Here is a 24,002-nt window from a genome sequence, read left to right on the forward strand (position 1 = left end):
ACAAACTAAGTGCACGAATAGAATATCATGCATTACTAGAAGATATATATATAATCGTGTCCGGAAAATTCGCCGTAGGAAATCTCGCCGCATAGGAAAAATCGCAAGGGCATTTTGCTGTAAAACAAGTATATATTTGTGATTAAAACAGTTAGGTTTATAGGGTTAGGGCTTAGGGCAGGGATGGCGAACCACTGACCCGCGGTTCACAAAGGGACCCACCGAGTTTTATTCGTAACACGTCAACGCACGAATAAAATAAAAAAAATGCTAATATATCAGTACTCAAAATTGATAAAACCGGCCTTAAATTAATTTAACAATAAGTAAACTATTATAATTTACCGTCAGTTGGGCAGTCAGGGCTGCGATCGCTCATATTCAAATTATTAATTTTCGGGTCGGCATGGTAATTTTCAAAACCCCTAATCTTGGACGCATGTCTGCACCGCTGTGTACCGTCTTTCAGCTATTGGCTCTGATATCGTTTATGACATAACAATGCAATTGGTCTTTTCATCTATCGCAACATTTTGTCTTATTCAGAAGCGCATCTGCAGACTGTTTTAGGGGTTATACGAGAACTAGATGCAACTTAGTATTGCATTTTATCAGTTTCTCGCCTACAATACCAAAAACAAAAATCATTCAGACTCGAAATAAAAACCTAGAAATCTGAAATAACAATGAGGAGGTGTAAAAGTGCTTTAATGTGGTTGAAAGCTGATCGAAAAAAGTAACACTATCAGAGTGGAATTCCCTCCAAACTCTTTGGAACCGTAAAATAATTTGCTGAATCATCCTAAACGTTTTTGGTTATTCATATGCGTGTTTTCGTACACTAATTTCATAAAATCGAGTGCCAGGAAAAGTCCCTGCTAGAAGTGCTGCATTAGTGAAGCCCAAAACTACACCAACACCAACAGAAGCTTATAACATTAGTTTCAGAATTTTCCTAATTCCAAATAGGTAATAGTTATGTAACAGTTGCTTTCAATTCTGTAGTGAATATCCTTCTAAACTAAATACCGGTGAAATTTCGCCGCAGAATTGAAAGCAACCGTTACATAACTATTACCTATTTGCTGAAAGATACGTTCCATAATATAGATCAGATAGTTGCATTGATAAATAATTGAACCATCTAGGCTTGCACGTAATTGACAAAAATCAATTCCGTAATTACGGCCAAATCGATTACGTAATGACCCCGTAATTGCGATATTTTTTCACACATTTAAACCTATAATAACAACCAATTGAATCCACTTCATTTTCGATTGGGACATCGAGTTTGGGTTTTCATATTCCTGGCAGTACTACACGCCGGCGACAGATGTTGGGACAAGAGTGAATTCAAATTAATTTTATTCTGATTTTTATCTTTTGTGCTAGCTTTGATTTCCTTTATCACCTTCGCAAATTAACCGTCCCAATTATATGCGATCAATTTTATCATTACCGACACTGGTATACGGATATTTATGAAACGATAGTTGACTTTTTTAAAATCGTATTAAAAAAAATGTCGGGTTTCCAATTTATCAATGCCACGACGAGCGTATGCTCTCGTTTGATTATACTTGCGCTTGCCTCGCAACGAAGACTTGTTATTGCACCGTTTATAACCTTATTCGACTTTACTACCTAGTCAGCATTTTATAATAATTATTGATGCGGACTTATTGACGTTATTCCGATTACCATGCTTCATTTTACATTAAATCATTTCGCGGCCTAAATGTTGTAACATTATTTGCGACAAATTTAGATCAAATATTAATTATTTGCGCATAATTTAAATACCGTACTTATGTGACATGGTATTTCCGAAAATACAAAGTTATATCGCAAAAAAATGCGTATTGTGACATTTATTTTGCACTCACGAAAAAATTAACTTATTTTTCTAACTCAAGTCGACGATCCTATCGGCCAAGATTGACACAAATTTGGTCGAGTGTCGGTGGTATTCAAGAATCAAAATAAGTTGCCGTATTTGGTAAAGACAGTTAATCATATTTGGCCGAAATATTGCGAGGCATTGTGGAAAATATGTTGAGCAAGGACAAGTCCGGACTGATATAAAACGATAAAACCGGTAACAGAACATCAAGATTTTGTAATTGAAAATGGTTTTCGCACAGAATAAACACACTGGCTCATACTTGATAGTAGTTAAATTGAGAATATTGAACTGTTGCAAACAAAAAAACGATCGTCGAAATTCTTAAATCTCGTTGCCTTGGTTAAATATAATCCAATGATCAGGACATTTTCAATTAAATACTGCACAAAGATAGTTATACATTGAACATTTAGGCTGCAATTTAGCTTTTTTTTTTAAATTTCAATCATGCATTGTGGTGGAGAAATCCCACTATTTAAATACGGGTAACTATAAAAATAGAATAGGATTCTTGATTCGATTTGAGTATTCTAAAACAGTGGTTCCCAACCACCGGTCAACGGTCCGCAAAGGATTTTTACCGGATCGCGGGAAATCCCGTCATATTTTTGTTTCTCTGCCGTCTCAATCGCTTTACCAATCGCGAAAGCGCTCGACCAACAATTACGACTTTACGTAATTCGTAACTTCCCTTCCGTAACTCGAAATAATTCCGTAAATCTGTAAATTACGTGCAAGCCTAGAACCATCATTCAAAGCCGTGGTGTGCAACCTGCGCCTAACAAGGAAAAATTGTGCGGCCCGAAAAGGAGGGCCAATTCTGAATGGTGTGTGGACTGCGAAACGAGTTTTTAATTTGTTTAATCTAGTACGCGCGAGTACTCCATTGCGTTGCAAAGCCTATACCGAAGCGAACAACACATGTCAAAAGATCAATAACCAAAATTATTTTTGTTCCTGCAACTATCAGAAAGCCTCCTGTATGTGAAATAGAGGCGAGACTCCCGATTTCACCCCTGCCCTTCTGTATTGAGGGTTACACACCCTTAATTTAAAGCAAATGATATATATCGAATAAAGAGATAACCTATTTTAACCATGGTGCATAAAGATAACAAGGCGTGGGGCGGATTCCCAGGAAAATGTTAGAATGCAGATTAAACTGGTGGCATAAAAGTTCCACATTAGCATTTTCACCTTGTGACTTGTCGACAGATAGTATTTCTAAAATACCTGCCGTTCCCTTTTTGTGTGGCTCATCCCGGAGTCCACATTAAGCATCTAAACGAATTTCATAAGAAGCTAAACTTGTTTATTGTAAGTTTTCCCGGAAAATAAATTATTGGTCTAATAATACAATATAATACTATTTGAGATAAAAATAATTCTACACAGAATAAAAAGGGAAATATAAATATTTTCGGTTACCATTCAATGTCCCATATTTTTCTACTGTCCAAATTTTCTACAATAAATATGAACTACAAAAACAAGCATTACAAAATAGGATGTGCACCAAAATGGCACACAACCTGAACCCTAATCTGGTACAACTACTATGTTCAGGTTGTGCGCCATCTTGGGCACATACTTCTGGAGTTCCCAAAATAGCACAATAGCATACCCCAAATACAAAGCTATTGGTTCATATCTGATATATAAAAATGTTGGGTATGTACCAGAGTCATCTATTTCAATGTATTATAAAAAGGTTGTATACAATTGGATATTGTATGTTATAGTTTCAATCTATTGACTATTTGTTAGCGTATTTTATGCATGCTGTTTTGATCAGCTTTTTGTGGAATAGAAAAGATCGGTTACTCGCAAATTTTTCTCAAAATTTTGTTCCTTGCATGAATCATTCTGACATAAGAGAAAAGTCCATGAAGTGATTATCCCAATAAATCCCTAAACCAACTAAAATGAAAATATTTATTAGATACAGGGTCCTATCAGAAAAATATATGGCAATCGTACACACTGCACATGAGTAATTATAAAATTTTACAATTGCTTGTCAACTGTGCGGCAGTAAAGAGAAAAGGCAGATGTATAAAATAGGCTGTTTTTATATAAAAAATACACATTGTGCATACACAGTTTTGCCTAAAGTATAAAAGAACGAAAAAACAGCAAGACAAAATAAAATTGCTGGGAATGAAATTTTTAGGTGATTTTTATCGAATAAATCTTTAAAAAATACCCACAGTAACAATAATACATTCAAATCCATTGCAACAAAATGCTTTTTGATCCACTTAAGTGTAAGGAAGCACAAGTCAAGGTACTAAAAAACTTTGTCATATAATCTAAGGTTAACTATGTATAATTTTAAAGATTGGTAATGCTTTAAAAACGATGTTGGCACAGTGTTACAAAAAACAGCTTATTGAAAAAAACTTCATATCAACAAAAATTTTTAGGATATAGTCCTACTATATAAAATATACAGCAGATGTCGCCAACATGATGCCCACATGAACAAGTATCTATCACAGGCACTGAGTGACATGCTATCCATTTATGGAAATTCATTCATATGACATTCAAAAATTTCTAATGCTATATTAAAATTACATGCATATAATTTCCTATCTATGATCTACTACTGGTATGCATCTAATCTTTACTGATAGCAATTCAGGATGATTCATGAAAACATCATATACATTCTCATTTACGAAATACGCTGTTTGAAAACTTTATTAATAGACATTGCCAAATTTCATGAGGTTTTCCGGACCAACTATTTGACGTAACAATAGTTTGAAGAGCATACTTCTGTCAACTTTGGATGTTGTGATTTTTTAATTGCTTACTGGAATTTCTCCAATATTTTGATTATTTAAATAAGCAGTGATTCAGAAACTGCTAAATATCAAGTTTCCTTACTGAATATATCCTATAGGTAATTAAACTTACAAAGTAGTTTTTTTATAGTATGAAAACAGTGAAGAACCATCTCTAGCAACGTAAAGCATGTGTCAAAATAATCAGGAGGTATTTCAATACATAATGCAGTCATACAGAATAGAGATTCAATCTTTTAGTACACAACCTCTTACTCACTCCATTTACAGTTCCTCTGCACAAAAGGATTGCTGAACTGTACTGTATTTAAAATAGTACAACAGCGTTGATGTATGCACGTTCAAATGAACCACCCAAAATGTGTATATAAAATATACCAACTATAAATTAGAGGTAAATAAAGCTGGTAATATGCTGTATATCTTCATACTCACAAAAGCTCGAAATGTTGATTTCTTTTTATGTTCAGTGAATAATAGCAAGTAATATTAGCATAAGCAATAAATTATTTCACACTCCTGGCACTTAGTTTGGCTTCAACAGAAGTCACTGTACTCACAGAGTTCCATTTTCTAGCAGATGATAGTTTTCTAAATCACAAAAAAATACAATATTGTTAGAAAATGGACACATATATTTGCTGGTATACATACAGATACATACTGGGATTTCATATAAAGGCTTTGATACATTGGATAAGATTCACATATTTATTACGGGGAGAGGAAAGCCGACACAATAATCATATGGCGAACCAAAGCCTCTCGTCCGATTACCAGTTTATGTCGGGTATGGGATTAGTTAGCCAGTTTTTTTTTCGGAAGCATGGACTTGATGGTGGAGAAAGCCACTTTACGTTGGCGAAGATTTCATCAATTTTTTCGACATAACTATACCTGCATGGGATTCGAACCTGTGAACCCACGCAGGGTAATCAGAGATGCGTTGGCGAGCGTATTCTTAATGCTCAGCACAGTGGCCATATCGCATACAGCTAAAAATCTTGATGGCACTGAGATTTTAAGAAATTACTAATGACATGATATATTTTGCGCTCATGTGATGTCATATTTTAACTAGCACCAGATTGCGATGGCCCATTTGTTTTTCTCAAATAACATAGTACCAAAAATTAAGAGCAAAAACAAACCATGTTTACCTGGGTAATGAAACTATAGATGTTGAACTTGTGTTTGAGCAAAGTGAAGGTATTGACGCTGAAGATTTGATCATTAACGGGAGATATTTAGGATCTGTTCTGTAATTGAATTACCAAAATTATTAGGTTGAAAAAGGGTACATGTTTCAATGCGTCACAAAATCTAAATAACAATAGAAGATGAGTGATGTTGAAATATTCACAATGCCAATCTTGCATTTCATGTCTGTTAGATAAGAGAGCAAAAATATTTCCTCATTGACAACTTTTTTCCAAATGTTTGTACGGATTTGTCTGAATTGTGTCGTTGCTTAAGCGACGTTCGTTAGATGATTTCAGTACACAGAGAAACAAAACCAAGTTTGTAAACGTCAAATTGCAAAAGGGACCAAAAAAAATGTTGCAAGAGTAAATTCTTCCGCTCTCAAGGGTTGGTACGAATAAAAGTACATCATGTTATTAACAAATTCAAAAATAACCTTGGAGAGGAAAATAGCTTGCTTGTTCTTGACATCGTCCAGACATGTTCCATAGGGACAGATCGAGTACTTTGAGTTGAATTTCCTAATAAATGTAGACCCCGTCGACAAAATGTTTCAAGTAACGATATTCCTGCATAATAAGAAATAATAAACTTTCATATTTATGCTGAAGATAAGAAAAGTGGATAAAACAGCTCAGTCATATCGCGCAGTGTTTCCCAAAACTGGGTTGCCTAAAATGTTCTTGTGTCGCTTGTTGTTCAACAAAAAACTAAAGGTTACTAATTTTCTTTTTGTAGATAATTTTTTTGTTCATTTTATATTTAGTATTGAAGTGTTGCTTAATAGTAATTGTATATGTGGGAAGTATTACAGTGTAAAAACTCTGCAGCATTTATTTTGTTTTGGTTAGGTAAAACCACATCACTCAAAATCTCGCTGAGGGCAAACTAGCAAAATTTTCTCATTTTGTTTTATATTAGTCATTCAATTTTGCTGTATACTGCCATGCCATCTAGTATTCGAGCATATCCTTGGGTCACAATATTTTGGATTGCTTGAAAAAAGGTTGGGAACCACAGATATAGTGAATCACAGCCTCTTATTCCTGTTACTTGCTCTAGCCAGGCTAATCCTATGAACTGGAATGCAGATGAATAGGTATTAGAACAATAGTTATTTCATTATATTCATCCACATGAAATATGAGCCTGCAAATCCCTGTATGGGATTTAATTGTGTATTGAAAATCATGCTTCCATATCCTAATACAATACGAATACAAGCAGAGGTAAAAGTCATCTATAAATACATTGGGGTCAAACCCCGAAACTTTTTGTGAGGACGTGATCGGTTGACACTTAATTTTACTTTTCATGAGCTATGCCTGTTAACATGGTCCCATACAACGACTGTCCAACAAAGTGTAGATATAGAATAGTTGCTAAAAATTTTTTAGTGTTGTTGGGAAAATCAGTAAGCCTGTTACCTATACCTATTTAGGCTTTGAGAAGTGGCAAATTTGAAAGCATATTATGATAATATATCACTGTTATGTAAAATTCAATTATTAATAAAGGCAAGTAAAACATTGCAACAAATTTTTTCATGTTTATTGGTTCGTCTGCGTTTTTTTTACACCAGTGAACATAACATGAACTGCAAGGTCAAAAACAAGAATATTTCTGGGTGCTGAAGGGACACTGCTATTTAAAGATTGCTTGGTACGACTTCGATAATTTAATTTTGCGTCGTCCCAAGGCTTCCCACATTTGAGTGACAAGCTTGTCTTAATCGTAACATCATAATACTTCGTAGCAACTCAATCTAGGAGAAATAGTGCAGAATATGAAGTTTTGTTTGACCCAATACAGTACATACATTTGTGAACAATCTTATTTTATGTTTAGCCTTAAAAACATATAATGGTAAACAGTTTCTTTGATAATATACTGTTCCCAAATAACAGCTCTCCATTCAATAAAGGATGTTTGCATGGTAATTAAAAGGGCACTTGAAACAAGGTTACTACCTATTGTCTCACATCTGGTTGATGAAATCCAAGAGCACACAACACTCGTATTAAATAAATAAGAATTATTGTGTCGTCAAAGACAAACATATGTAACTTTTCAATAATAGAAATTGTGTATTCAATTCTGAGTATTTCTATAGATATATAAGTCATAATATGACATATGATACACTAATACTGCTCACCTCTTTGTTTCTGATTTTGATACTTTAATTCCCACATATGTAAAAGTATATTATTGTAGCGCGGTTGTTCAAAATAATGCATATATTTCCTAAGAGTGAAAAAAAAATAATAATTGAAATAAATATTGATGGGCAGTCAAAATAGTTAGACGTAAAACAACTTGTTGTGTAAATTGAAAAATTCCGGAGATAGCGAATATGGTTCCCTTACATTTGAACCCACGACAATTGCACCTATAGAAATTTTTTTTGTTTTATGGATATTTGAACCCATACTAACCCTAACCCATGGTTTTAGCCCCCGCATATAGATTGAACCCGCGAATATACACATGGGTTCAAATGTACGTGGGTTCAAATGTACAGTCACCGGCGAATATGCCATGAATGTGAAATATAAAAATACTAGGTTCTAGATTTGAAGCCAAATACTACTAGTATTGTGGCAAGTATAGTATTTAAACTTGTGTCAATTTTTCTCAGTTTTTTATTACACATTTCATCTATTTGGTTTAATTGAACTACAGTAAATACAATTTGTACATCACAGTAAAAGAAAAAAAAAATACTCTTTTTACTGCAACAGAGAGCATGTGAATGTAAATTTTGCTGAAGGACCCAGTAACAATTTTGCTCTACGGTTCCAGTGTCGATTCTGGTCATATTTTTAATGAAGTTCAATATAACACATCATTCAAATGCGAAAATAATCGTGTAATACCTACAAATTTATGACGAAGTACTCAAAATTTCAGGCACGCAGATGGTGATGGTCAGTGATGTATTGACTATAACTATGATGTACAAGTTGTATCAGATTATAAGAATTGATGACAAAGAAGGGACGATTTCACTGAGACACAAAAATCCTTAGATAGCTAATTCTTTTTTTACAAATCATCTCCCATACCGTGTCTCTTCGGCTCCTGGAAAAATTCGTTCAAATCTTCCCCTTCTACTGTTTTCATCTTCGCTCTCAACTAACATTTGAATATCATTTACGGTTAAAACATCAAGCATCATCATCATGAGTTCAATCTGGAAAATAAACATGTTTGATCGTATAAAAGAGTAAAAATAAGATATGGATCAATCAATGCGTAAGATTACAGTTGAGTTTCTGAAATTAATACTAAATCAAGCTCTTTGTGAGATATCAAGACTCAAATTGCCTGGCTTTTTAACTTGCACCACCATCAAATATTATTGTTTGTTGTTGTTACACGTTTTCTGTGGTAACTACCGGTATTTAAAATTTGATAAATCTGGCTAAGCAGGGGTGACATTGATGCACTGGTGCAGTGGTTACGTCAATCTATCTAAAGTATATGAAACAGTTTTAACAGGAATAACAGTTTTGCCCTTCAACTGTATATCACTTTGCGTACTTAGCATTGCTAAAAAAATGAAACAAATGTGTTGCATTTTGATCCATCGACTCATTTGCTCAATTTTTATAAAATAATAAATTACATTCTGCGCCCACATTACAAGCTTGCCATTTATTCATATCTTTGTTTTTTAATATTCAATTATTCAGTTATTATCTGATTAAAAGCTGTGTTTATATACTATTCAATATGAATCCAAATTTATGAGTAAAAATGATTAAAAAAGACCTAGCAAGAGTAGCAGTTTTTAAATAACACAACAACCAACAACAAATGACCTTCCTTGTAAATAAATCAAAATATTGTTGTTTCGTGCAACCAGCCCTTTTCATCCAGATACTGTTTTAGATAGAAATTTGCCTCTTATTCAGATCACATAAGAGATTTATTATTTTTCTTACCTCGTCAAACTGTTTAAAATGTCGAGCAAAATATGTATGTTTGGCCCGTGTATCGCAAGTTATTTCTAAACTTTCTTTTCTCTTGTCTTGACTGAAGCTTGAACCAGAATTTGAAACTCTACAAAATGCAACAAAATAACAATACAGTTACATATAGCAAAGAAGCAGATAAAACAGTCCATCTGTTCGAATAGTTCACAACGAAAAATATATTTACGGTAAGCATTATTTTTGCACTTACACAAAACCCACTGAAATGATATTTTTAGTTAAGCATTGCCAATATAATTTGGTGCAACTCATGGTAGCCACATTACATACATGAAAAACCACGATTAGTTCGGGTTATCTCAAGTCGATAATATTTTATTTCTAAGAAATTAAGCACGGTATCTTACATTCCGTTACTTGTAGTTTGTGTATTGATCATGAGCTCTCTTTTATCAGGAATTAGAAATCCAGCCAGATTGAACATATCTGATACCATCTGTCCTTTGATTTCAACATCCAATGGTGAATTTGAATGCAAACTTAACAAACAGAAATTGAGATTATTTATTTCTAAATACTGTCAGAATTTTTTAGTTGAAGTTATTACTAGCTATGTTCTTTAAATTTTTTTAAAATCAGATTATGAAAATAATGAACAAGCAAAAATATCTTAGAAAAATGATAAATGGCTCGGCGGTATGGCGCATCATGCTGAACATTCGGAATACGCTCGTCACAGCACCTCTGATTACCCTGCATGGGTTCGGGGGTTCAAATCTCATGCCGGGATGTGCGAGAGGATTGCTGGACTCCTCGCCGCCGTAGGGTGGTTCAAATAACCTCTGGTCGGTTACGACTTCCCTTCCGAAAACAAATAACTGGCTAACTAATCCCATACCCGACATGGACTGGTAACCGAGCAAGAAGCCGTGATTAAGCTGCCTCATCGACTTTCCTCTCCCCGGGATAAATATGTAAATCCTATCCTAGATAGCATAAAAATTTACTTCAACCAAATAAATACACAGTAGAGCCAAACATTGGCTGCGTACCAGAGCATTGAAAAATTCTAAGATAATTAAAAATTAGAAGCCAATTGCAAAACCAATTATTGTGCCTATGATATTTCACATTGACTTGGATAATGATTACAAATTATTACCTGGGTGAAATATTAACTTCCAAAATCCATGGTTGATATTTATCATCGAGCATAATATCGAAACCAAATAGTTCATGACAGCACGACCGCCTTCTACAATTTGCTTTTACAAGACTATTTATAAATTGTTCAACACTAAAATAAACATTAATTTAATGTTAAAACAAGAAATAATAAAATGTTGGATTGCAACATGTTAGGAAATAATGACACATTCAAAATCCAGTAAAATTCTCAACTGCTTTGTCATAATGAGTCTCATTCTCAACAAATAAAATTTAAAATTTTTCAAAATTCAGTTGTGCATTTTCTGCTCCAGATTGTTTACCATAAAATATCAGAAACCTTAAACTTACAATATCAGTTAAATCAATTTTATTTCACAATGATCATTTACATGTTCTGCAGTGGCACGTCGATAAGTTGCACAGTGATGAAGTGAAAAGTATTAAGGAAACACTGATTCAAATGACAAGGTGTAATATCCCTGATCATCACAAAAAGATCCGATTCCAGCCCCCTCACCAATCCAAGACAATACATTCAAAATGAACATGGATATCGAAGATTGTTGAAAATAATATTTCCAAGCATAACTATAATAACAATGAATGCTGGAGTCCTCTGTTCAGCCCAGATTCAACAGAAAATATTATCAGAGGTGTTTCTTACCTAAGAAATGAAAATCATACCATACCTTATTAGAGTCTTTGTGACAATATCCTTCATTTGTTGCCATATTTTGTCAGTATTGATGCCCTTTTCTGTTTGTAAAAATTTCCAAAGTGCTTTCAAACTCCTGAGAAACGAATTGTCAAAAGCTATGTAATTGAATTGATATGTACTAACTTAAACTACTCCCAAGTCTGCTATTTATCAGCATTTCGTTGTTTGGCAGGACCATAATTCTATATAATTTCAAATGTTGGCATTTCATTGATAGCCTATATCTTTGCTCAAGAGATAGGTAGTGTGACAATATGAGTGAATAGGAAAGCCATTTTTTTATATTTAAGATAGTAACAATATTTGTGTTGTGTTTTACTTCATATTTATTCTAATAATGCTTGAGTTTACAGATTGCATGAATCAAGGTCCTCAGTTTCTAATTCATTACAAAAAGAATACAAGGATAAAAATCAAATAAAGATAACTACTTTAAGTCTAGTTTAGGTGTTCAACTCACTTAATTGGATTTTTTTGATATAGAATAAATTCTATGGAAAAAAATTGCAAAACAAGATATAGACAAAAATCAGACAAAATATTTGATCCACAACAATGATTTAAAACTGAATCATGTAAAGACTTTCTATAAAAGTTTATTTATCAAATTCTAACTAAAATTTAATTACCAGGAAGAATTATAATATTTGGTATGAAAGCAAAATTGAAAATCATATTATAGTGACACATAATATATTGAAACAGGGCTAGGAAGCCGGAGCTGGAGCCAAGCTTAGCATGTTGAATGAAGCCGGAGCCTGAGCTACCAGGAATTCTAGTGGCTCTAGCACCTGACCTTCCAATTTTCTTTAGCATCTATAATTTCCTAATACTTCATACAAATAATAAAAACTATCCTTTTCAGCTCATAAATTTTTTAAATTCGAATTTAAAATATTATTTTTGAGTTCCGACGTAAAAAAATGAAATTTTGGCGCCGGAGATACAGTGATTTTTGAACCAGATCCCCAGATCTGATTAAAAGACCTCATTATACTGTTGCCATTCTAACTTACTGAGAGATTTTACATTAACAGTAGATGATATATAAATTATTCAATGAAATTAATTGAACTTGATAAACCAAGGTATGATATGAAATATCCATCTACTAAACATTGCAATTTGTTATACTCATACCACTTGTGACCTTGACAAATATTGACATCATCATTTTGCTGGAAATCTCCGGAATGCTTATTAATACTGTAATTTGTTAAATGCATATATCTGTTTGGCAAATGCTTCGTAGAAGATGAATATCTAAAGAAAATAAAAACAATATAAGAGAAAATCAAATTTTATGAAATAATTTAATCTATTAAGTAGAGTGACATCGGGATATAGGTCGCTTAAATGTGTATTATTATTTACGACTTTTGTTAGTATCTCAAGTTTGACTTTTTTTTCTCAGTATGATATAATTTTAGTCTCACTCCCTCATAGGTGACGCTGCTCGATAACCATCACTGGTTTTTCGCGTCTCCCGTCACGCTGAAACGTATTTTTTATATCGTTTGTAATTATGTTTGTCCATTGTATACTTTTGGTATGTGATAAAATAAACTACTGACTGACTGACTGAATTTAGTTTAGTGCCTAACTGTTTTCTACTGCTAGACGTAATTTCATAATTCAGAGATTTTTCTGTATTGTGCCTAGACAAACCCAATTTAACTGTATTAAAAGTAAAGAGCAACAAAGGCTTTCTAGTACGCACAAGTCAGCTGTTAGGCATTGTAACGTCATAGGCATAGATAATAAATTAGACCCAGGTGAATGCTCTGGGATTGGAATTACTCACACATACCAGATTACATTGGATTAAAGAAACTAGTTTCGTGGATTGCACACCATTTCAAATTGGCACTTTTACGTGGGCCGCACAAATTTTCATTGTGGGCCGCGGGTTGCACTTGTATAGAGTACAAATTTTTACTAAAATCGAGCATTTTATGCTTGGATTTCATTTGATACATTTATTCATTTGAACATTGCAAAACATGTAAAAACTGTTTCACTACCATGCCAAGTCAGTTTAGTAATTGGAAAAAGTGATGGGGATGACGAAACTGTCAAAATTCAGGAAGCTCACGAATGAATAAAATATTTGAAGGTAAGAAAACGAGGAAATGAAGAAAATTGGCAGCCAGATATATCGGTCAAACCCTACATATAATATAGGCAAGCTATAATCATTCAATTACAATAGCAGGAGTCTGAGTTACAGTTTCTAATAAATGATGTGCTTATGTCAGAGTCACAGACTTCTACTCTGGGGCTTGCCAACTTACTTCCATAAAAATCAAAATCTAGATATTATTTCAAACACACTTAGCTGTAGCGAATCTCACAAGGCCATCATCAAAGAGGTAGATACGAAGAGGATCAAACGAAGTAACATAAACGTAAAGACGAATATCAAATTTGTAGCCGTTGAGCAGTAACGGACGAGATAAATATCTGTTAAAAGCATACAATCATTGTTACAATAGTGATATCATGAATAAAATGTTTTGAAAAAAGAAAAAAACTTACTTTTGTACAAGAACAGGTTTCTTTGTTGGAATTTGATTCCATTTGTGAACTAATCTTATTCCAATACCTCGTGCTGAAGCAGGCTAAGAGATAAATATTGGCAATGAAAGTGAGGATGTCTGCAAAAATCGTGGCTAACCCATTGATGAATGAAAGTTAAATTTGAATGCATATTTAAATCAAATCAGTTGCAGAGTGATGCTGATAACAGGGATGGCCAGCGTGGGTGTTATTTGGCCAGTCGACATCAGTAAGCTAAATTTTGTTGTATCTCTATCTTACTTTTGCCCCCATATACACAAAAAAATGTTTGCCGGCCAAATTGTACGTTGAATAAAAAACGCAAAATTTATTATGCAATCATCATCAACGAGGGTTATTATGCGCCAAAAATGATAAAGGAGTGAATTCGCAACCTATATGCGAAAATTTGTACAAGGTGGTTGATATTATTATGAACACTAAAATCGATATTCAGAGTTTGTAATATTCGGCTTTGATTTGACATCCCTGGTGGCGTAACCGGAATCAAGCATAACAGGAATTGTATCTAAATTCCTATAAATTTTTAATTTACAGATGTGTTTCAACTATTTCTAGAATTAGAATTACCGTAGAATATATTTTCTTGGATTATGGTTGATAAAATAAATGTGTTCACCTACCGGTTTAATTATATATTTTTGTTTTGAGCCACCTTCTTCCCATGCTGACTTTAATAATTTTTTGTCCCATGGTAAAACATACGAGTGAGGTATGAATCCAAATTCCTTCTTTCCAAATTTTGCCTTTTCAAACAATATTATGATAAGACTAACAATATGACAAAATCATTTTCTCATCAGTTATAGCATGATTGAGTCGGCTTGCCAAAGTAAAATGTTACAAAATGTTGGAATATGATCTCGAAGCTTGACAATGAAAAAAATAGGCTTGAAGGACAAACGACAGCTTGATAAATCTCTTTTCGCCTTGCCCAGAATAACATGCCATCCAGGTCAAGACAGTTTCATCATATGGCGAAACACAATCTCTTGTCTGTTTACTGGACCAGGTTGGATATGGGATGAATTAGCCAGTTGTTTCAGATGTTGGAACATGATGGTGTAACCGGACAGCAGTTACGTGAACCCCCTACGGCGAAAGGTTCACGATTCCTTGCACATAATTATTTCCCATAGGATTCGTATACATAATCAAGCAGGGTAATCAGAGGTGTGTATTCCTGATATTCAGCACAATGCGCCACACCACAGAGCCTTCAGAATTAGTTATAGTTAAAATTCTAATTTTTTTGTATTCTAATTTGAAAAATGTGAAAACCAAACAAAAACCAAGCCTGACCAAACTTTTCAGCACTACAAGGGTCAATCACCACGAATATAATATATTATGATAGATGAAAATTTTATCATTGGACATGATACAATTACTATATATTCCATATAAGAAAAAATATTTTGTTTGGGTCATCCTTGATGTTACCTGCATCCGAGATAAATTCCTCCATAACCTATCTTTTCTTCCCACCTGGAATGATCCAGGAAAATGATTTACCTGAAACAAAGTTGTGCAAATGAAAGGGTTATATACTATGAAAGTTCTATAAATAATAGTAATAAATAAAAGAGAAAATAGATTTATTTTAAAATTATAAAATTTTCAAACTAATTTAGTTCACATTATGAAGTTGAACGTTCTAAAAAAAAAAGATTTACTTGTACCATTAGATGTTAATATACCCATATTCTTTCCCTAAAACTACTTCATTTATCTAATCGTTGAGTTACTTGAGTATAGTTCTTGGTTGGCTACGAGAACATGATCCAACAATAGGAAATGGTCACAATGAAAATAACAATAGCTGTCATTTAGTCTATCATCAAGTAAAATGATAAAGCATCTCAAACAACAATCTTACTTTTTGATATTGCCTCAACGACCTAAAGCCACTTGCTTTCATGTGTTTTCCAAAGTAACCAATCCAGTCATGATGTTCTGAGAAGTAAACAATGTGTTCAATCATCCTGAAGCATTAAGTCTCTGATATTTATATCAAATGGAAAAGCAAGGCAATGCGTAATTATAAAATAAAGCTTTGGATACATAACTATAGACTCTGAGAACACGTTTGGAACTTAAAATCAGAGTACGGTACTTTGGTCAAAATATAATAAGTAAAGACATTAAAGATGATAAACAATTAAAGAAATGATATCTTGATGAGGGTGATAACTGATAAGATTCACCAGATAATGCAAAATACATGATATACACATATTTTGAGAACTTACTTTTGGATGGTTTAAATCCTGATCTTGCAACAGTGTGCTTGACAACGATTGGAGTTATCGGACTCATTTTCCAGCGTAATAGTTTTCGCAAATGGGCGGGAAGTTGTTCAACTACAAAAATGTTAAAGATATATAAATGAAAAAATGGAAAATTACACAATCTGACTTAACTTGAAAAATATTTTGGGCCTCCATTTAGATTTGCTATCCAAATATTTTGCCAATCCTAGTTATATTTTAGTCCGTGCTTGATAAATTTAATAACCTTATTAATCCATGTCTAGTCTCAACTTAATTATAAATAATATAAGGTTCACTAACAACACCAGTCTGGTCAGTCTGCAAGGCAATAAGATGACTTGGTTTAAAATAACTTTGAAGTAAAAAATCAATGTATGTTTATATTTTATACCTTTCTCATGCTTGGTACCGAAGTTAATCACAGAAGGGCAATTGCTGAATAAACTATCTATCATTGCAGGCTTGATGAAAGTCTCTTCTTCCAATCCCTCAGTTGAATTACAAGTACGAACTGAATCTGACATTTCAATTTCTACAAAAACAATTGAGGTATGATGCTGCAAGTTAATACTGTATAAGTTTTAACTAATTAGGTCCTAACGTTTTGAGTAAGCCAACTATACAATATAGATAGAATCACAAGCTGTACTAAAGGAAAAAAATTTTGTACATGAATCGCTCGTGACCTCGAGCACAGGTCTTGCTACATTTGCTTGATATTTCTTTCAGTGGTTGCTGTCACCAAGCCGTAGCACAGAAATTTGAATAGGATAGGATATACATATTTATCCCGATAAGACGGCTTAATCATATGACGAACCACAGCCTCTCCGCCGGTTACCATTCCATGTCGGGTATGGGAATAGTTGGTTATTCGTTTTTGGAAGGCAGTGGCCATGTACTTACACATTTAAATGAGAAAATAAGCAGCTATAAACTGCATTTAAAAATATATTCATATAATGCACCCATGAATCTTGATGAGATCTCCTTTCTTTATTTTGTATTTAAACAATCCTATTTGAAATGTACTTTTCCAAGCACGGTAAATAATTACCAATAATAAGGCTTGTTTCGTTTCTGCTGAACACATAAATATATTGCCCAGACTTTGTTGATACTACCAAAGGTGTTCATAAGAACATCTGAAGAGTACAACTAAACAAAACATTAAATTTCTACCGTCTTGAGAGGTTACCAACTAAAAAAGTAAATTTTTTCAAATGAGAATCTGTGCCTATTTTCAGCACTACAAAAAAGGGGTTTTTCATACAGCCCTCCAATAAGTAGAAATAAGAGGAAAAATTGCTTCTCTGTTTGTCACTTGAGCACTAATATGCGCTTGTAATTTTATAGAATTAGCTGTGTTTTAACAGATATGTTTTCCGGTTTGTGTGGTTTTTCCCTGAATCAGCAAAACCAAAGGGTCAAAAATCAATCAACTTTATCTAATTGGTGGCCCTTTTCTTTTTGAAGTACCTGGTGGTAGCCGTTTTCTTTTTCTTTATGACTACCCAACCGTTATCGGGCACAAACAGGAAGTGCTTGGTTGCCACAAAGTTTTTAAAAAGAATAGAACATATAACGGTTGGCAGTACGAAGTCAATTAAATAATGTGATGGGCAGACACTTTAGTCTCAAGAATAGTTATAAAATTAATTAACCCAGGCCAGGAAATACGAAATATATTTTTAAAGATCTTGCATGACCAGGTTTGACAAGATAATTGATTGTGCGAAGCTCTATAAGAGTACCGATATTCACCTCTAGTTGTAATTTGTCAATTTGTAATTCATCAATTTGTGAATATAGAATATGGATTCGTGGCCATTTCCTAGTTCTAATTATAACAAGATAATAAAAAGACATCATCCCTATTTAGCTTCTTTCATCGACTCAGCCCACTTAGATTTCTTAATGCTTAGGACTACTAAACACTTTACTAATGGCCAATACCTAGTCAGTAATCACAGATGGTATAACAAAAATTTCTTTCTTGTAATATTGGTACTTGCTTAATTGAGATAAGATTTTTGATATTTCATTCCAGACTAGAAGAAAGTTGCTGAAGAGGCTCAATGGTATGGTAAACGGTGGGCTTCTGTAAGTTAACAGTTTAACATAAGACTGGGATAAAATTATCAGTTTAATTTTACATCTAACCAGTGATGAAAAATTTCATGCAGTTTACAAAATATTCAAGAAAATAAATATGAGACGACATTTGCGACAAGCATGAAAAAGTATATATAAAAAGAAAATTGTTACCCTCAGTTTCTGCAGCATTGTCATCTTCAAGGCAACTTATCGCTGTGTCATCTGCGCAGTCAATGTCGTTTCCATCATCTTCATCCAAACAGTAAGAATCTTGACATCCAGATTCCTCTGGCTGAAATAAAAAAAAATTATAAATGTGTCAGAAAAAAGATTTTTTTCACGGCGACGACCAATTTGCGCCCAATTTTTTTGTATCTTCTTGAGTATATTTTTACTGATAACAAGTCAGGCAAAGTAATCAACCACAAATATATTATTCCAACGCATTAATGCATTCACACCCTAAATAAACCATAATAAATTAAAATCTTAGCTGAGCAGAGAAAATGAAAAGTGGCACAAACAAACAAATTTTAATATTATTGTTTGAGAAGAAAATCATCGAGCATACATTTTGGTTTTTTACATTTTTAGTTACAATACATTTTTGAATGTCCAGTAGCTAACCAATTTTCATATGGAAGTTTAATCTACAATACCAATATAGCATATTTTGTGTTATTTTCTGTTATTTGTGTCTTTAAAACATTGCTGTATATTTCACAAATATTTAGTTCACTCAAAGATGAAAACAACAATTGATAAGATTATTTTTCGGGATGAATGTTGCTTGCATACACCAAAACTATATCAAAAATAGGATAATAATGAATGACAATTACACCATTTTTTAATATTATTCTAATTTAAAATTAATTTTATCGTGAAAGTGGATCATAAACAATATGTGCATACTTGATATAGGGCTATAAAATGTATTCAAATAGTAGCCTAATAGAGCTTTCGATAAACTAACCACTTCTGTTCCAAAATCACTTTCTAATGTTTCGTTATCTGCATTATCTTGCGTGTGTACAGAGACTTCATCGTTATAATTTTCTGATAAATCAGGACTCTCGGCCAAAGGTCTGAAACACAAATATATAAACCATATTTTGTCCATCCATAGGGATGGGCAATTCAGAATAATTTACTATTTTAAAATACTCTAGAATTGAATCCAGAATACCAAATGCTAGCTTCTTCTTATTCAAGGCAAGCTATTAAGCCTGTAACTGCTGTAGTTACCAGGTATACTTATAGTTAAGTGGCATTGGAGTATATTACTATTCAATTTACTAAACGAATATTTGGGCCAGTCCATGTCGTTAAAGTTTGTCTAAAAGACATTCTTCAGGAGGAACAGAGAAACTAAAACGAACAAGAGAGAACAAAAGCTAAATGAAAGAAACTTATTTGCATTGGTTGTGAATCTAATCAACCTTATTATACTCTAAAATTCCCACATAAGTTGAATTTATAGCAACTGATGTTGCTTTCAGATGAAAACGCAGTTTTTATTCTTCATGAATACAAATTGATCAGGTAACTAAATGTCCTTGCCAACATAGTTAACAATAGAACTGGTGACAAAGTGAAACCACCATCACTGCCTGATGAAACATTCGAAAACTATTTTATGTTGAATAAAATAAACAGCAATTCAAAAATTTTTCTTATGTCTGCAATGGCTAAAACCATGATATCTCATATGAAACATTGAAGTTAACTACAAAGCTCGGGGTGCCAGCTTTCCCAATACTTTCCTTGAATGGCATCCCTTACACAGTCATTTAATGGTCTGTGTTAACATTATGTAAACAATTCAATTGCATTCCAATCATTATACAGAACACCATAGTAGCCTACCTACATGGCCATATATTATTACTTTTAGTGAAAATGTTAATATACCTGGAATGTATTTCAGAATAGGAATTTCCTGTTTCATTGCTGGTTGGTGATAAAAGAGAAGGTGACCTTTCTAGATGCTTCTTGTTTTTTAAATTTGCAGTGTGAGGCCGACGTTTCTTACCATCGGGATGTTTAAAATTCACTCTACCATTTTGAGGGGTGCTAGATGCATGCATCTTCGTTTCAGAAATTCCAAGCTGCTGAATAGCTTTTGTAACTCCTAAAATTGGGCTTGTGCCATTGGAACTTTTTAATTTTTGTCGGAATGATATGGATGGAACACTTTCTTCAGCACTAAGCATTTCTTCAGTTCTACTTGTGGTGATCTGTAAACTTCTTTCATGAGGTAATTCTGAAAGATTGGATTTTCTATGAGCATAACTATTTTGTACTCTAGAGTTCGCATAAGATGATGCTGATGGAGGACGCCTTGAAGATCCTTTTAATCTACCATATCCTTGTTCACTATAAGATGATAATTTGGAATCATTCCTAGATGCAAATGTATATTTTGAAAAAGGAGTCACTCGTTGATTATGAAGATTACTGGAATAGATGCTGAAATCTCCATCTTTACCAGAAAGTAGATCTCTAGAAAAAGTACCATGAGCAGACATCATATTTCTACTATAATTTCTTCCATTGTAAGATTGTCTGTATTTTATTTTATCTGTATGCGAATCAACCATACCGATTTGTGGTGTCACTAATTGCTTTGTTCTGGGCATGGTATTTGTGACTGCAATGTCTTGTAGCAAATTTCCAATAGTGACAGATTGTTTTGAAGCTGTATCATTTTGAAATTCTCCACTTTCAATGAAAGTTTTAGAGAGTCTTGAAATATTATTAGATTCAGGATTGTTTGCTTTAAAGACGTCAGTTGGTTTAACAAATATATCTCCCGTAGCAAGCATATATGCAGTTTCTGCACTTCTTAACGAGTTGATAGCATTTTTATTACCAGAAACTTGTCTTTGAAGCAAAGCATTTTCAGGAAGACTTTGACAATACAAGTTTCGATTTTCATGACCAATACTACTAGATGGTCTCAATGGAGGTACGAGATGCATTTCCGCGCTGCTTTTCGCACTTGCATTTCCAGATAGAACTTTTGATGTGACGCGAGTTTGCAATCTGAGTGATGCCAAATCCCTACTTCTTATTTGAGTTTCATAATTTGCAAGCTCTAGGTGACATTTTGTTTCGTCAAGATTCATGCTGATAAACTTTCACCATACTCATCAACTACAATCAAAATGAGATGAGTGACTAAACAGCCAAATCCTATTAAGTTACATCATGCTTTCATATCCATTTGTGACAACATATTTCCCAATGTCAATTTAAAGAAACTTTACTATCCAAGAATCTGGAACTTTCGAGCAGATTAAATATGCTATCCAGGTATAAAATTAATAACCAAGTATTCCTTAAGTCATATGTGTTGTAATTTTTTTGGAGGTCATGGGTAACTTGATTGTATGTTTGCATTCAGTCAACATCGATGCATGGTGAAGTTTATTCAGTCTTGAGGCCAAAAAATCGTATTACATGTTCAGTTTAAAATAGTAAGAAAATAAAGCCTATCTAAATAAAACAAGTAGTAAACCCTATTTTAAAGATTGGAATGCTCAAATAATGATAATTCCGTCTTTTCGCGTGTTTTTAGTAAATTTAATAAACTCAGTTTGTATATAGCCTACATACCGTATTTCCCGGCGAATAAGTCTAACCGGTCAATAAGACGAGACCCGTTTTTAGGCCTGAAAAAATTGGTTTTTGCATATAACCTGCCATTAAGTCGAGATAGTAAAATCGCATCAACAGAGGAATCTCAAATTACCACGCAATGCCTTTTAAGCGGTCGCCGCATTTGCGCATTGGTTAAAATAGCCTATAATAACGTTTTCTTGTAGCGTAATATTCAATCCATAATAACTACGGAAATTCAAACTGTCTTTAAATTTTAATCTAATTGTGTTCAACTCGCGATTGCGTCCACCATAAAAGAACATTACCTAATACATAATAAGGTGACACCAATAAAATGAAAATTATCATACTCGCTTAATAAGACGACCCCCCCCCCCAAAAAATAAGGCCAAAAAATTTGGGTCTAGAAAAGCGCCTAATTCGCCGGGAAATACGGTATATAAAAATATAGGCATGCTATTTCAGTTCACCATATTACTGTATTAATTGGATTTAGATATTTCCGAATTCATGATTTATGCACGTTCTTGTAATTATCTATTTCTTGAGTCTCCGACAAATATGAAAGTCTACTCTAAACTAAAACTACTACACCTTCTTCGATACGCTTTATTTTAAATATAGGCTAGTGAATGCATGCGACCTTGATTTAAGCTAATTTTCCTAATAAAATTTCTTTGTAAATGTGCGCGGCAGAAAATCGGAAAAATTGGAATTGTCAGAATCGTAGAAAATTCCCACGCATAAATCGAGTGTTCCTACAGATTTCTTATCATACTGTACGTATTTGATCAGGTTTCGAATAGCGATTAGAATAAAAAAAATGGTACCTACACAAAACACATTGCTAATTTATATTACACACACAAAGTCTGTAATGCCGTATGAAAAAATTCAAGTTATTTTTATGGATCGCCCACAATATTTTTTCTTGTGAATTAACGAACTAATATATAAAACACACTAATATTTCAGTGATAAATTGATAATAAATCTGGCCTTAATTCAATTTAACTGAAAGTGAACTATTATAGGTTTTTCGATAATTAAAGCTAAACTACACAATTACAACCAAGGATTTAGAAGTCTTGCGAAAAAAAGCAACGGCAATTTTTTTTTTTGTATTGACGCAGACATCGCTTATATCCATGACCCGCAGGCGTCTTCTCCGCAAAAAGTACAATTTTCGACCGATTCATAAAAAAAGTTTTGCCATGCATGTTTTAGGCAAGATATACTAGGCCGACACCATTTCGTGTGGGCGCCCTTTAAAAATGATGTCATGAGCTCTATAAAAATCACTCATGACGTCACAATATACTATGGTTTTGTGGAAATTTATTATGGCGTCATAAACATTTTCAAAAAATGTTAAAACATGATAGTTCACAATTTAGCTACGGACATGTTTTATTTACACGTGTACTAATAACCGAGTAGATCTCGTTCAGCTCTTAGCCCAAAGCCGCTCTCATAATTAAAGATAGTTTCCATAGGCTCATTTCACCTAACACCATTGCATAGCCTCCGCAGTTTTTTTTTAAATTTTGATGTCAAGGAGCCCGTGGAGTGGTTGACTATTATTTATGAACTCACAATAAACTTATAAAAATTATCTATTGGAACTTATAAAATAGATCATGTCATATTGGATTAGCGCCTTGTTTCCAT

General features: G+C 33.4%; 1 protein-coding gene across 2 annotated transcripts; it reads right to left on the reverse strand.

Annotated features, from left to right (window-relative positions):
* Nucleotides 1-2,739: 2,739 nt before the first annotated feature.
* On the reverse strand, nucleotides 2,740-22,234 carry LOC120342420 (uncharacterized). Of its 2 annotated transcripts, none has more exons than XM_039411245.2 (20): nucleotides 20,619-22,234; nucleotides 19,681-19,792; nucleotides 18,876-18,996; nucleotides 16,999-17,139; nucleotides 16,587-16,697; nucleotides 16,214-16,290; nucleotides 15,778-15,849; nucleotides 14,958-15,080; nucleotides 14,293-14,375; nucleotides 14,089-14,217; nucleotides 12,895-13,017; nucleotides 11,726-11,827; nucleotides 11,029-11,163; nucleotides 10,274-10,405; nucleotides 9,876-9,993; nucleotides 8,994-9,121; nucleotides 8,084-8,172; nucleotides 6,362-6,494; nucleotides 5,883-5,981; nucleotides 2,740-5,313 (listed from the first exon to the last, which is right to left on the reverse strand). In XM_039411245.2, the coding sequence occupies exons 1-20, from the start codon at nucleotides 21,833-21,835 to the stop codon at nucleotides 5,229-5,231; spliced, it is 3,330 nt and encodes a 1,109-aa protein (XP_039267179.2). In that variant the 5' UTR covers nucleotides 21,836-22,234; the 3' UTR covers nucleotides 2,740-5,228. The 2 variants fall into 2 exon arrangements, 1 of the variants encoding a protein (XP_039267179.2); XR_005569501.2 differs by having other exon boundaries at nucleotides 5,259-5,313; nucleotides 5,883-5,976.
* Nucleotides 22,235-24,002: the final 1,768 nt, after the last annotated feature.

The sequence above is a fragment of the Styela clava genome, chromosome 1 (assembly GCF_964204865.1).
Source record: "Styela clava chromosome 1, kaStyClav1.hap1.2, whole genome shotgun sequence".
NCBI classification, from domain to species: Eukaryota; Metazoa; Chordata; class Ascidiacea; order Stolidobranchia; family Styelidae; genus Styela; species Styela clava.

Coding starts and splice junctions, on each gene's coding strand:
- LOC120342420 (XM_039411245.2), bottom strand. CDS start 21,835: ATGAATCTTGACGAAACAAAATGTCACCTAGAGCTTGCAAATTATGAA. Junction 18,997..19,680: donor GTGATTTTGGAACAGAAGTG/GTTAGTTTATCG, acceptor TTTTTATTTCAG/CCAGAGGAATCTGGATGTCA. Junction 5,982..6,361: donor AAGCTATTTTCCTCTCCAAG/GTTATTTTTGAA, acceptor ATTCAATTACAG/AACAGATCCTAAATATCTCC.